General features: G+C 53.7%; 1 protein-coding gene across 4 annotated transcripts in view; it reads right to left on the reverse strand.

The window, feature by feature from the left end:
• Positions 1-4163: 4163 nt before the first annotated feature.
• Positions 4164-13581, reverse strand: part of RAB11FIP4 (RAB11 family interacting protein 4) — a 146287-nt gene continuing 136869 nt past the window's right edge. For all 4 annotated transcript variants that reach the window (XM_016932058.4, XM_016932059.4, XM_003953074.5 and 1 more), the window contains 2 exons: positions 11922-12065; positions 4164-10775 (listed from right to left, as the gene is read on the reverse strand). In XM_016932058.4, coding sequence (XP_016787547.1) covers positions 10659-10775; positions 11922-12065 — 261 coding nt within the window. In that variant the 3' untranslated portion in view covers positions 4164-10658. The remainder of the gene's footprint in view (positions 10776-11921; positions 12066-13581) is intronic.

Below are 13581 nucleotides of genomic sequence, written 5' to 3' on the forward strand. Positions count from 1 at the left end.
GCAAAGTCCATCTTTTGGTCAGGGGCTGCCTGCTGACCTGGGTAAGCTGGGAAAGCCAACCCTGAAACCATGGCCAAGTGGTGGCAGAGCTGGAAAAGGTATTTCTCCCTGGAGGGGCCAGCTGGGCTAGAAAGCAAGGGCCGAGAGTCCACAAGCTCCCGTGGGCTTGGTGCTGTCAAGCAGGCTGTAGGAAGTAGGCTCATAATTCAGCACCTCTGCACCCTCGGTTTGAGCCTTTCAGAAACTCTAGCTCCTTTTTAAACCCAAAGGCCACACCAGTATGGAGCCTAAGACAAAGCCTGATACCAAAGTCAGAGCTTGGGGTTTGAAGTGAGAGCCAGACCTGAACCAGGGGTGGCAGGAGAGTGAGGGGAACTTCCTGCAGCCCCAATCCCAGTCACCTCGTTAGTTCCAGGGAGGTCTGGCTTCAAGCTGGCTACAGAGGTCCTGGGCCCTGGAGCCCCCAACCGCTCCCAGTGGACTTGGTGCAGGGTTGACCCCCTCAGCCCACTGTAAGGCACAGTCCAGCCAGCCAGGCTGAGCCACAGTGGAGCTGCCACCCTTCTTGGTCCTCTCTTCTGCCCCACATGGCTGTGAGCAGAGCTGCAGGCCCTACCTCCTGGCTCTGCTCCAGTTGTGCTCATGTCACAACCCCTCGTTCCTGGAGAGGGGACCCAGGCTCCAGAGCTCAGCATGTGTCCTGCCTGTTCTGTCTGCCTTCCCAGCCTGCAGTGACCCCACCCCATCCGAGCTTGAATCCCAGGTGAATCCCTGCTGCCTGGGCTTGAATCCCAGGTGACATGTGGCCAGTGAGTTCACCTGTGGTGGCTCAGTTTCCTCATCTGTAATACTACCCACCTCGTAGGGAGTTGTGAGGGACAGATAACCCAGGACATGCAAAGCACTTGAACACTGCCTGGTCTAGAGTAAGCCCTAAACAAGTGCAAGCAATCTAATAACCACCTCATTGGTGCCTTCTGTGGGCCAAGCACTGGGTTAGCCTCAGGGATTTGGGAGGGGAGGGTGGTAGAGGGAGGAATTAGGCCAAATCCTCTTCCCCAGGGCTCGAGAGAGTGGAGAACCAGCTGGACTAACCAAAAGAGAGGAACTGGTCCCACCCTCTCAGAGCACCCCGGCTGCTGACCTGATGGGTCTCTGGACCCAGTGGTTAGTGGTGCTGCCGCCTGCTGCTCCCAAGGGACCTGGGCCTGGAGCCTGGTTCTAAGAATGAGGGGCTTTCCGCCCTGGGGAGTAGTTTGATCATTTTCTGGAGAAATGGCCTAGCTGACGTAGACCCTCCCAGCAAGGCTGTGAGAAGTCCGACTCCCTCACCCGAGCAACCACCCACCACCCTAACCCCAGTGTGACTGTATTTGGAGATGAGGCTTTTGAGGAGGTAAATAAGGTTAAATGAGGTCATATGGATGAAGCCCTAATCCAACAGGTCTGGTGTCCTTCTAAGACAACAAAGAGACAGGAGAGAATGAGCTCTTTGTGAGCACACAGTGAGAAGGCAGCTGTCTGCAGGCCAAGGAGAGAGGCCTCACCAGAACTCAGCCCCACTGGCACCTCAAGATTGGACCTCCAGCCCCAAGAACTGCGAGAAAATAAGTGTCTGTGTAAGCCTCCCAGCCTGTTGTGTTCTGTCAGGTCAGTCCCAGCTAAGACACACCCCAGTCCAGGCTGCCCTCACCTCTCACCACCCAACTCTGAAACTGACCTGACCAGGCCACCCCCAGCTTAAAATGCTTTGGCGTAGTCCCCACAGTCCTGCTTACCATTGAGCTAGCTGGTTCGTAGTTCCTCCCCATGGCAAGGCCTCCGCACCTGCTGTTCCCTCTCCTGCTTCCACCCTGCCCTCCCATCTCCCTTACCTGGCCAGCCTCTCCTCCTCCAAGTCTCAGTTGAAGCCTCCTCAGGTGAGTCTAAGTGCCCTTTTTATACCCCATGATTCTCACCATTGGCTACACCTTGGAATCACCTGGGAGCTTTAAAAAACATCCCAGTGTCCAAGCCCCACTCCCCACCAATGGAATCAGAATTGCTGGGGTGGGATGGTTTTAAGAACCTCTCTTGTACATTCTAGAGGCTCCCTGTGCCACGAGCCCAGCACCTCCCCTGCACCCCGCATCTGTTAGGTGCTGGTAAAGCATCTGCTTAGTGAGTGAATGTGATAGATCCACCCTTGGCCCCCTAGACTCTACACCACCTGGCTAGGCTGCAGCCCTCCACTATCCCCCTCCCTAGTACCCTGAAAGGGCTGTTTCTCCAAGTCTCCTCCCCATGGCAGTTCCCTTAGATCCTACAGTCTGAGTTCCCTTAGATCCTAAAGAGCTCTGTTGAAAGGCTCCTTCCTTGAGAGAAGCCATACCTGATGCCTGAGTGGGCTCAATCCACTTGCCCCCAGCTCCTGAAGCCCCCCATATCTTCCTCTTGGTAGTGCTCATCACCCTGGAAATGAATTATGTCTCTCCCCTCCCCCAGGAGCGTGGGGACTTCACGGGGCAGAGGCCTTGCCTGTACCAATTCCCAGTGCCTGGAACACACAGTGGTGCTCGGTAGATGATGCTGGCGGGTTGAGTGATTTCTGTGCTCAGATATTTTCCACCCATTCATCTGCTTTGGCCTGGGCCCAGCCGATGACCCTAAAGGGCCCTCTAACTGAGGGCCTGGTGAGTCGATGGAATCCAACAATGAAACACCTTTAGCAGGTGCTGTGGCCTCAAGGGGGCACAGGGATGACATCATTTTTAATAGGACTGTAAGGAAATGTTCTGCAAAATGGGTGAATGGGGAACACACCTGTGCAGAGGAGAGGGTACAGCCTGTACACACAGCAGTGCTCGCTCCCACCTCTCTCCAGGATGGTAAACTGAGGCAATTCCAAGGACCTCCTTCAATAGGTGTTATGAGTTGAATTGTGTCCTCCCAAAAGATATGTTGAAGTCCTAAGCCCTGATACCTATGCAAGCTTACTTTGGAAACAGGGTCTTCGCAATGTAAAGACCCTATTTGTAATCAAGTAAAGATGAGGCTCGTTGGACTACTTATCTGAAACTCAAGTTTTACTGGGCATCCTGTATTCTTACTAGCCAAATCTGGCAGCTTAAGTTGGGAAGGAAAGAAGGAATATTAGGAGGAAGGAGGGAACTGGCCAGGTGCGGTGGCTCACGCCTATAATCCCAGCACTTTGGGAGTCCAAGGTGGGTGGATCACTTGAGCTCAAGAGTTCAAGACCAGCCTGGCCAACATGGTGAAACCCCGTCTCTACTAAAAATACAAAAAATAGCCAGGTGTGGTGTTGGGTGCCTGTAATCCCAGCTACTTGGGAGGCTGAGACAGGAGAATTGCTTGAACCCAGGAGGGGGAGGTTGCAGTGAGCCGAGATTGTGCGACTGCACTCCAGCCTGGGCAGTAGAGCAAGACTCCGTCTTTAAAAAAAAAAAAAAAAAGAGGAAAGAGGCAATAAAGATCCAAGAGGACACAGCACTCCCAGGATTTGGAGGTGACGTCTCCTGAGCCAGGAGGCTCAGTCCAGTCAGTGAGGAACTGTCTGCCCTCCCTGGAGGACTCGTGGCACCAGGGCCTGCACTGGGAGGTGGAGGGCCGGGGCCACCTGTGAAGCCACTTCCATGCCTGGAATCCTATAATAGAGGAAGGAGCAGACAGAAGGCAGAAATCCAGGGGTCTGGTTGACTCAACTGGGGACCACCTTGGTACTTGATGGTGTGGCAGAGACAAGCACTGGCAGGTCTGAAGCCAGTCCTGAATGGAGGCATTGGGCCATCACCCTGGGGAGCCACAGCGGCGGACATGGAGGGGGCATGGCACTGGGACCCCACTGGACCCCTAGGAAGACCTCAGTGGGAAAGAACATAGCCACACAAAGGACAAAGTTTCCAAACATCATAGCCCTGTGGCTGGAATGGTGGCGTTAAAGAGGCTTCTGGGATCCACGTCTTCTCCCCTAGGGACTGAAGTGTGACACCGCCCCACTCCACCCTGCCCCTGGGGGACAGCACCAGCCACCCTGGGAACCACAAACTTGGTGGGGGGCAGGGGGTTGCTCTTTTTAAGGGAGACCATCTGTCCCTGTGAGCCCTGGAACCAGGCCTCTTCTGCCCACCCTCCCCCAACCACAGAAACTCATGGTTCAGTCAGGCGAGAAGAGCAAACTGTTTATTTACACCTTGGTCTGTACAGTACAGCTCCCCGGGAGGAGCCTGCCACCAACAGCCTGTTCCTTTTGGGGCAGAAGCAGGTTGGAGGCAAAGAGCTCAGACCCTGGACAGCCTCAGGGCCTCACCCCCACTGTCCCCTCCCTGGGGCCCACAGGGCAGGTCCCACCCCAGCACTAAAGCTAAGCCTGTTTCCAGACAGAGCCTCCTGGGGCAAAAAAGTCAAGTTGAATCCCACAGAGTCAGAAGCCATCTAACAAACCCTTGGGCATGAGGCCACATGTGTAGTTCATTCCACGTAGGCCTCAGAAGACCCAGCCAAGAAAGTGGGAGGAGCTGGAAGGGAGCCCACAGCTGTGAGTCCTTGGCAATGCACCATCCGCTCCGTGACATCAGTTGGTATTTAATGGCACTCTGGTCTGTGCACCTCAGCAGACAAGGAAGGGCTGGGCAGGTGTTCACAGCAGGCAGGGGCAGCAGCTAGCGCCTCTTCCTTCTGCCCAAGTGGGGCCCGCAGCTGTTCTAGACACCAGATGTGGTGGCCTCAAGGCAGGCCTGTGGCCGTGCACCAGGAACCATGGACAGGGCTTCCTCTGGGGGAAGAGACAGTGCACGGAGCGGCTGCAGTCCCATGATATCCCTGCTGGGGCCAATGCCCCAGGTTAAAGAGTGATGCTTTGCCCGACATCACTAACAATGCAGGGAAAGCTCTGTGGGAGAAGCTGCTTTACGCAAAGTTGCCCTTTTCTGGAATGCAAGGTTCCTAAATTAGCTGCAGGCTGGAGGAGGGACTAAGTGGGTCCTAGCCCCCCATGCTTAAGACAATAATGAAAGATTCTGTACAAAGTTACCAAGTCTACAGGCTGAGCGAGCCAAGGGTAAGTGGGGCCTGATCCTTGTGGATGAATGTGCCCGGGAGAGCTGGCCTCACCTGGGGGAGGCACGTTGAAAAAGTACACATTTACAGGGCTCGGGAAAGGCCAGGGAGATGAGACGATGTAGAAAAGGAGGCAGTGGGCAATGTGGAAAATCCTGTACAGTGGCGATGGGGAAGAAAAGGCACAAGGACAAAGACCCCAAACCATGCAGATGAAAACAGCCTGTGCAGCACAGCAAAGCGGATGGGCCCCAGCAGGAGGCAGGGTCACCCTCGGGACAACAGCACTTGGATCCTGCAGGAGACATGGCCTGGATGCCATCCCCAGCTGGTAGCTCCGGGGCAGACATCTCTACCTTACAGATGGGGAAAGGAGCAACCTACGAGGTCGGGGCAGGGAGGTCATATGGGAAACCTCGCCTGGTGAGCATGGTGACATTATACTTCCCCAGGGTCTACACTTTTAGAAACAAATCTTTCTAGAAGGCAGCCTATTTTCTCTGGTGGGTAGCAGAGAATATGGCAGAAGGGCCTCAGAGTTGTCCTGCCATGCAGGTAGGGCAGGCTCCTGGTTCCAGCCTCTCCCGCTTCCTGCTGGCTGCCCCATTCATGTGTGCACCCAGGGCAGGAAGTGAGGACCTGGCAGGTCCCTAGGATCAGCACTCAAAGTCATCCACTGACGGCATGGCCCTTCTAACTTGAGGCCCCTTGGTGCAGCAGACCTCAGTCTTCCTAGCCAGCAGCGTCACCCTAGAGGGGATTTCCTGGGTCCCAAAGGGAGGGCCAGAGTCTGGGAGAAAGGACTGTGGAGGATACCAGCACTGAGTCCTAAGTGGCCCCTTTCCTCAATCTAGAATCCACAGTAGCCCTTGAGAAAGAGTCGCTGTGGATCTGCTGGGCAACCAAAGTCATTTTCTTGGCATGGTGACCACGCAAAACTTTCCTGGTATGATCACATCGAAAGTTAGTTTTTGTTTTTTTAAAAAAATAAAGACAAGAGTTTCACCATGTTGTCCAGGCTGGTCTCGAACTCCTGAGCTCAGGCAATCCACCTGCCTTGGCCTCCCAAAGTGCTGGGATTACAGGTGTGAGCCACCGTGCCCGGCCTAGAGTTAGTTTTTAAGTTTAAATTTGCTAATGCATTAAACCCCACCACACACACAGGACACAGAGGGCTTCATTTCTCCCAGTTTCACCTGGCCCTGCTGGCCCCTGGAGGCTTCTGCTGGCTAAGTCCCTCATTGGAACCAAGAACCCGCGCTTCTGTCCCCACCCCCCCACCCCCAACTCCCCTGAACACCAGCACCAGTGGACTAGCACCTGGAGTGTCCGGTGTGTGAGTAGGATGCTGGTTTGGCTAACAGGGAACGAGCTGGGACTCCCTTTATCAACCCAGTCAGGAAACAGACCAGAAGCAAAACCCACAAAGACAGTATGTCCTCCTGCTCAGCTATGCAAATAGGTGGCAGCTGTTTCTGCGGCTACTTTCAGGGGGACAGCCCCACCTGTCAGTTCCCTGCTGACTCTGTTCTACCTGCTCTTTGAGATGAGCCTGTAGCCAGTATATCCCAACACATGCCACCCACCGATTCCAGGGGCACCAGGCCAAGGTCCTGCCCACCCACTCTGGTCTGCTAACCTCCAGGCTGGTGAGAACAGCTGGATCCACCAGCTCCTGAAGGCATCTGGCCTCCCATCCTGCAGGCCAGGACCATTCAACAACAGGAAAAGGAACCCTCCCAGCAAGAGAGCTCACTGTCATTCAGCCACGGGCTTGACAAGCCCAACAGCCACTTTGACCAGTTTCCTCTACCTCTGGCCAACGACCTTGCAGGACAGGGCAGTCTCAACCTCGGACTGCATATCATCACCTGGGGAGGTCTTTACACATCTCGATGCCTGGACCACACCCCACACCAATTCAATCCGAACCTCTGGGGGTTCAGCCCAGACAGCAGAAGCTTACAAATCTCCCCAGGTGATTCCAATGCACAGCCAAAGCTGAGCCCACTGTTTTAGGCCCTCGTGCAGGTTTTTGAGCTTTTTTTTTTTTTTTTTTTTTTTTTTTAACTTTTGGTAGAGACAAGGTATCACTATGTTGCCCAGGCTGGTTTAGGACTCCTGAGCTCAAGTGATCCGCCTGCCATTGCCTGCCAAGTGCTAGGATTACAGGCGTGAGCCACCATGCCTGGCCTGTTCATGTTTTAATAGGTCAGAAATAAAGTCATGAAAAGGAATTTCTCTGTGACAGTTCGCAAAGAATTCTACCAATTTAAAATAAAATAATCTAGGATTAACTCTGGCCAATTCAAAGTTAAAAGAAAAAAACATTTTTACTAGAAGTTTCTTAAAGCCTCTCACCGCACAGGGACTAGCTGAACCAGAAGGTACTTCATTTTCTAATAGATAATGTACACAAAGCTCACTCCTGGTTCAGTTCATTTTGCGTGGCTTCCAACTGAACGCAAGGGCAGCTCAGGGCCATGTAAAATCTGAGTCTACTACAGAAACCCTCGCCCCACCCCCAAAACACCTCTAAATTTCAGATAAGTTACTGCTAATCCCTACTCGGTAGGGTTGCCAGGTTTAGCAAAAACAATAAAAACAAACAAACAAAAAACCCAAGTAGGACACGCAATTAAATTGGAATTACCTGAGCAGCTCTTTAAAAAATCCCATGCCTGGGCTACACCCACAACAATCAAACCAGAACGTCTGAGGATTCAGTCTAATCATCAGAATTTTTAAAATCTCCCCATTTCAAATATGTCCTGGCCAGGCATGGTGGCTCATGCCTGTAATCCCAGTGCTTTGGCAGGCTGAGGTGGGAGGACCACTTGAGGTCAGCAGCTCGAGTGAGGCAACACAGTGAGACCCTGTCTCTACAAAAAATAAGAAAAATTAGCTGGGCGTGGTGGTGCATGCCTGTAGTCCCAGCTACTCAGGCAGCTAAGGCGGGAGGATCGCTTGAGCCTGGGAGTTCAAGGTTGTGGTGAGCTATGATCATACCACTACACTCCAGCCTGGGCAACAGAGCAAGATCCTATCTCTAAAAATAACATCTGTCCCATGTATTAGATAGAACATATTTATTCTAAAGTTATTTTCTATCTGAAATTCAAACTTAACTGGGCATCCTGTCTACTACCTCGCAGCCCCACTACTGAGGGGTAAGGGCAGAAACAAAGATCAAGCTCCTACCACCTAGGCTCTGGGACCTGCCACCAAGGGGTCTGGGATCTGCCAGGGGCTGTGGAGCTGGGACCCCTGGGGCATCTGCCCCCTCAAGCTAGCTTTTGAGCCCAGAAGAATATTTTTACAAACATACACCATCTTTAAAAGCCAAGCAACAAGCCAGGTTTTACAAGAAATGTATTCTGGCTGAAGAAAGTAAGGTTGGACTTGAGGTGTGTGTGAGCTGGAATTCAGCCCCCCATTTAAAAGCCAGGCCTGCTCCAGAGGCCCCTCTGGCGCTGCAGCAGGTCCCGGGGGCCTTTCAGACGCCGGCTCCCCCCGGAGCCTGTTCCCATGGCGCCCCTTAGAGGGAGGAGCCTGAAGCACGCCCCAGGCTGCCAGCTGCTTCCGCCCACCTTTCCCGTGGCAGAGATTCCTTCCCACGTTGTGACTCAGGCTGTGTAACCCAGGCCTCTGCAGCCTTCTCTGAAATTCCAATGCAGCCAAAGGGCAGATGACATTTTACATATAAAATACTCAACCCTGGGGTAAGGCCCCCACGCACCAGTACTCCTTCTGACCTAACACCCAGGCCAAAGCTATGTCAGGATCTGTCTTGTTCCTTTCAGCCGTGGCCACTCCTTCCTATTGGCAAATTCTCAAGAGACCCTCTCCTCATGCCTTCTTCCACTGCCTCTTCGCAGAACTCTTGGGGGAGCCCAAGGAGACCCACGTCCTAAGGGGCTGAGAAACTCCTAGAAGACCGACTGCCTAGCCTAGTCTTCCCAGTGTGGGTGGCTCCAAAGTCCTGGGTCAGACCAGTGCAACCCCATTATGTGCAGCATGAAACTAATCCCCAACAAAAGATTAAAAAGAAGCCACGAGATCCAACAAATGCAAAGGCTGATTGGAATGGAACTGAAGTTTGGTCCTGGCCACAGCCCTGCCTCTGTCAAGCAGGTGTCACACCCAAGTCCCCAGATCCCCTCTCCTTACCCTCACTGCCCTCTCTTTCTGCAACTCCCCCTCCACCGCCCTTCCCAACATGCCCAAACCTTCCTTCTCATACTATAAGATGTGCTGAAGAAAACAAGAAACTGCAGGGGGAAAAATAAGACCACACACGTTTATATATATTTGGATTAAGAAAATGAATCACAAGCCATATAAAATTGAGATAAATTGGAAAACTCTAAGGTAAGTACCATGTCTATTCCCAGCTGCCTAGAACAAAGATCCATTAAAAATCCATGGTGTGAATTTCCACCATGGGTCAGAAGGATGGAAGACTAAGGTTTTCCTGCAACTTTCCCAACCGCCTCCCACCAGTGCAGCGAGTGCTCTCCTGGCTGAGAACCAAATACAGGTGTGTTTCTAAATGCTGGAACGAAGCAGTCTTGCTGCCACACGAGTGGAGCCCGGAGCTAGGATTCTGAAATCCAAACCCAGGCCTGCCATCACCAGGCTGCGTGGAGAATGAAGACAGGGAGCCAGGCAGACGGTCTCTCCGTGCATCCATCTTAAGATGCAGCCATGGGAAGGAAACTGACTGGGATGGGAGTTGTGTTCCTCCCCAAAACTCATTTCTTTGGTTGCCCGATGTCAACTCCTGCCTTAGACACCCATCCCAAACCCTCCTTCTCCTTCATTTTTATCCCTTCATGTTACAATGAAGCAGTGAATGCTGCTTCATTGTCTTAAAACCGAAACAGAAACGGGGAGGTAGGTAGCATGGATGGGGGAGTGCATGAACTCTATAGGTACAGGATGAGGATGCCCCGCACTAGCTGCTATGAAACCTGAGTCCTCTGTTCACTCTGCACACACATCACAGAGGGCTGCTGGCCGGTGGCCAAGGCATTTGGTGAGGGCCCCATCTCATGGACCCTCCAGATGCCCCTTCATCCTCTCTGAGCTTGAACACTGGGGCTTGAAAGGTGGCCAAAGAGCTGGCGAGGACACAAATATGGGGCATTCAAACTCCTAGGAAAGATCACAATTTTGCTCCCACTCCCAAGGGGACTAGGAGTGGGGTGAAAGAGCCCATCGTACTAGAGCGAATGTGAATCCTTATCCCCAGAGGTAGAATCATTTTACCCAGTACCGGAAACACGAGCTTCCAGTTCTTGTTTTTACAGTAACTCCTGATAGCAGACCTTGCCTCCTCCCACTTCCAGTACCCTCTGCCCCTTGCAAAGGGGCCACAAAGTGCATGCACGGCTAACCGTGTGGATGCTGCCCACAGCCACAGCCACTCACCCCTCGCTCGTGTGCACAGCCTCCCCACATATACACGGGTACACGTAACGCATGGTGGCCAGAGAGACAATTACAGTGTGAGTGTGAGGCCCGGCTTAGGCCTGCATCCTTGGGCAGGGTCTGCCCTTGGTCCCAGGGTCCTAAGGCTGCTCTGCAGCCAGCCCCGTGCCTTAGTGTTTGATCTCGAGGATGGAGGGATTGTGGTCCAGGATGGCGAGGATAATCTTGTCCATGTACTGCCTCAGCCGGAAGTTGATCTCCTCCTGCTCCTTCAGGGCTTCCATTAGCTGAAGGAAATGGGAAAGACGGGTCAGTGGCTGGGCCTGGGATAGGGTGCAGGCAGAGTCCAGACTCCCAGGCTTGTCGCAGGCCAGTGCCTGACAATAGAGGGCATCAGGAGATCCTGGGCAAGGTGGGCCCCAGGACAGCCTCAGCATTTGGATGCCAGGACCAGAGTCGAAGTGGCTCAGCCCCTAGTATTACCTATGCAGGTGCCCAGGCCCCACCCCCAGAGATTCCAATGTGATCAGTTTGTAGAGGGGGCCCAGGTGTGGGTAATTTTTTGCAAAAGTAGAAAACACTAGCCAAAGTCATTTAAAATCAAGACTGACAAAGTCCCAGGGCCGCTAAGACTCCAAAGGGGAGCTGTCTCCTGCCTGGAACACCTCTCCCCACCCCCAGCCCCACACTGCTCTTCTCCAGGGCAGTGTTCTTTCGGACATTGCTGACATGCTGCCTCTGCCCAGGGGTTGGGGCCCAGCTCACCTGGGAACTCCTTGAGGACAGAGGTCAGCTCTTCACCCCGTGTCCCAGGCAGAGGGTGAGGCTCAGTGACAGAGTGTCTTACAATTCATGTTACAATGCAGCCGGGGCATTTTGGAGGCCTGATCTTTCATAAGCATACTCTGGTGTGGCAGGAAGGGTAGGCTTTGGCTTTGGAGAGAGCTGGGTCCCTCTCCCTCCCTAGCTGGGTGGTCCTGGGTTCCACCTTCCCAGCTTGGAATGTGGAGCTGTTCCTAAAGCCTCAGAGTCATCAGGAGATTAAGTGAAAACACACCGCAGAAGCAGGTGCTGGGGAAATGCTAATGTCCTCCCCCTCTGGACTGGGAAGAGGGGGAGTGATAGCCTAACCCAGAGTCACAGCTTGATCCACTCAGCTGGCTATGTTGGCATTTTTCTGGCCGACCTAAGACTCACACTCCACTCTGAACCAAACCCGCACTCCTTCCAGCACAGGCGGAACTCAGAGCTGACTTAACTTCTCCAGCAGCCCCCTCCCCTGCTGACAGCTTTGCCCCGTCATGTGGGGTAGCTGTAGATGGGACTCTCTGCCAGGCCCTGGTCTGGTTTTCTCACTCTGGGCAGGTGGGGGCCGGGAGAAGGAATCACAGAGGGCGGCCAGGCCCCAAAGCAAGAGCCGGTGGTGTGGTTACCTCATCGCGCGAGGCGGTGTCTATCTCCGCAGCCAGAGACTGGGCTTTAGTCTGGGCAGCAAAGAGGTTTTTTGCTTCGTAGAGGCTGAGGCTCAAAATCTGCCCATTCAAGTCGTCATTCTGATCCCGCAGCTTATAATTCTCCTACAGAGAGAAGGACGAAGGTGACATCAACCCCAAGAGGCATCCACAGCCCACTGGAACCCACTTCTCCACATCCACCGTCCCCGACCTGCCGCCAGCGCCATTCCCACAGGTGTGTGTCACGGCTGGTTCAAGGGGCCATAGATGTTGCAGCCTTTGCCAAGCGCTGGGGGCAAGGAGGGCTGGGTCCTGGTCCAGGGGACTGGCATCCTGGGAGTGCACAGGGTTTGTGGAGGAGTTACAGCCCTGCTCAGCGCAGCCAAGGCTCCTGGCCATCCCTTCCTCCCTAGGCCCTGCATAGGGACATCACCCACCCAGCAGCCCAGTGAAGGAAGTGGTGCTCTGGGCTCTCTGGGCAGGCTGGCCAGCTCATTTCCTTGGCTCCCCCGGCAGCCACGTTCCGAATCCTGCTTGGTTGGAGTTGACCCAGGCGGACCCGCCCAGATCCCATGCACCGGTCTCACACTCCAGCTTTTGCCTAAAGAGCCCTAATGCTCACACCTGGGACCCTGGGCACCCCACCCCTAGACTAGGAGAAGGGTTGGGGTTTTAGGACTTCTGTGAAAGCACAGCCACCAGCACCTTTGTCCCCAGTGGAACAAACTCAGAAGGATAATTTATGCTGCAGGCTCTTCCACCTGCAGGGTCAGGCAGAGCTGACACTTCACCCAGCACCACCTGGCCACTGCCTCCTCCTGATCCACTCCCCCACCCAACGGTCTCTAGCTAAGGCAGCGCTCCTTGAAATGTAATCTTCTGGCTAGGCACACTGGCTCATTCCTGTAATCCCAACACTTTCAAAGACTAAGGGTGGGAGGATCCCTTGAGCCCAGGAGTTCAAGCCTGGGCAATATAGGGAGACCCCATCTCTGGAAATAAATACATAAATAAGTAAATTAGCCAGGTGTGGTGGTGCTCTCCTGTAGTCCTAACTGCTCGAGAGGCTGAGGTAGGAGAATTGCTTGAGCCCAGGAATTTGAGGCCATAGTGACTGTGATCACACCACTGCCCTCCACCCTGGGCAACACAGTGAGACCCTGCCTCAAAAAACAAAAACAACATTAGCTGGGCATGGTGGTGTGTGCCTGTAGTCCTAGTTACTAGGGAGACTGAGGCAGAAGGATCACCTGAGCCCAGGAATTCAAGGCTGCAGTGAGCTATGGAGTGCCAAAGCACTCCAGCCTGGGTATCAGAGCAAGACCCTGTCTCTTGGGAAAAAAAAAAAAAAAAAAAGGAACCTTGGGTCAGGGTCTACTTCTGGGAGAACCCAATGCCTCCAGGCACTATACTGCAGCTGGGTATGGTCTCATCCTCCACCCTGAGCACCAAGGCAGGGTCTATTTCCTCACATGGACGTAAGGGAGAGATCTTTGGATCGATTTTCCTGAGCTGTGAAATGGGGCAGTCAGCCCTGACAAACAGGTTGCTGAGAAGCAGACAGGCAGTGCTGCTACAGCTCTGGGCTCCCCTGCCACAGATCCTGCACAGGAAACCCACGTGGTGGGCCCGGCCACCC

Source organism: Pan troglodytes, chromosome 19 (genome assembly GCF_028858775.2).
Source record: "Pan troglodytes isolate AG18354 chromosome 19, NHGRI_mPanTro3-v2.0_pri, whole genome shotgun sequence".
In the NCBI taxonomy this organism is placed as follows: Eukaryota; Metazoa; Chordata; class Mammalia; order Primates; family Hominidae; genus Pan; species Pan troglodytes.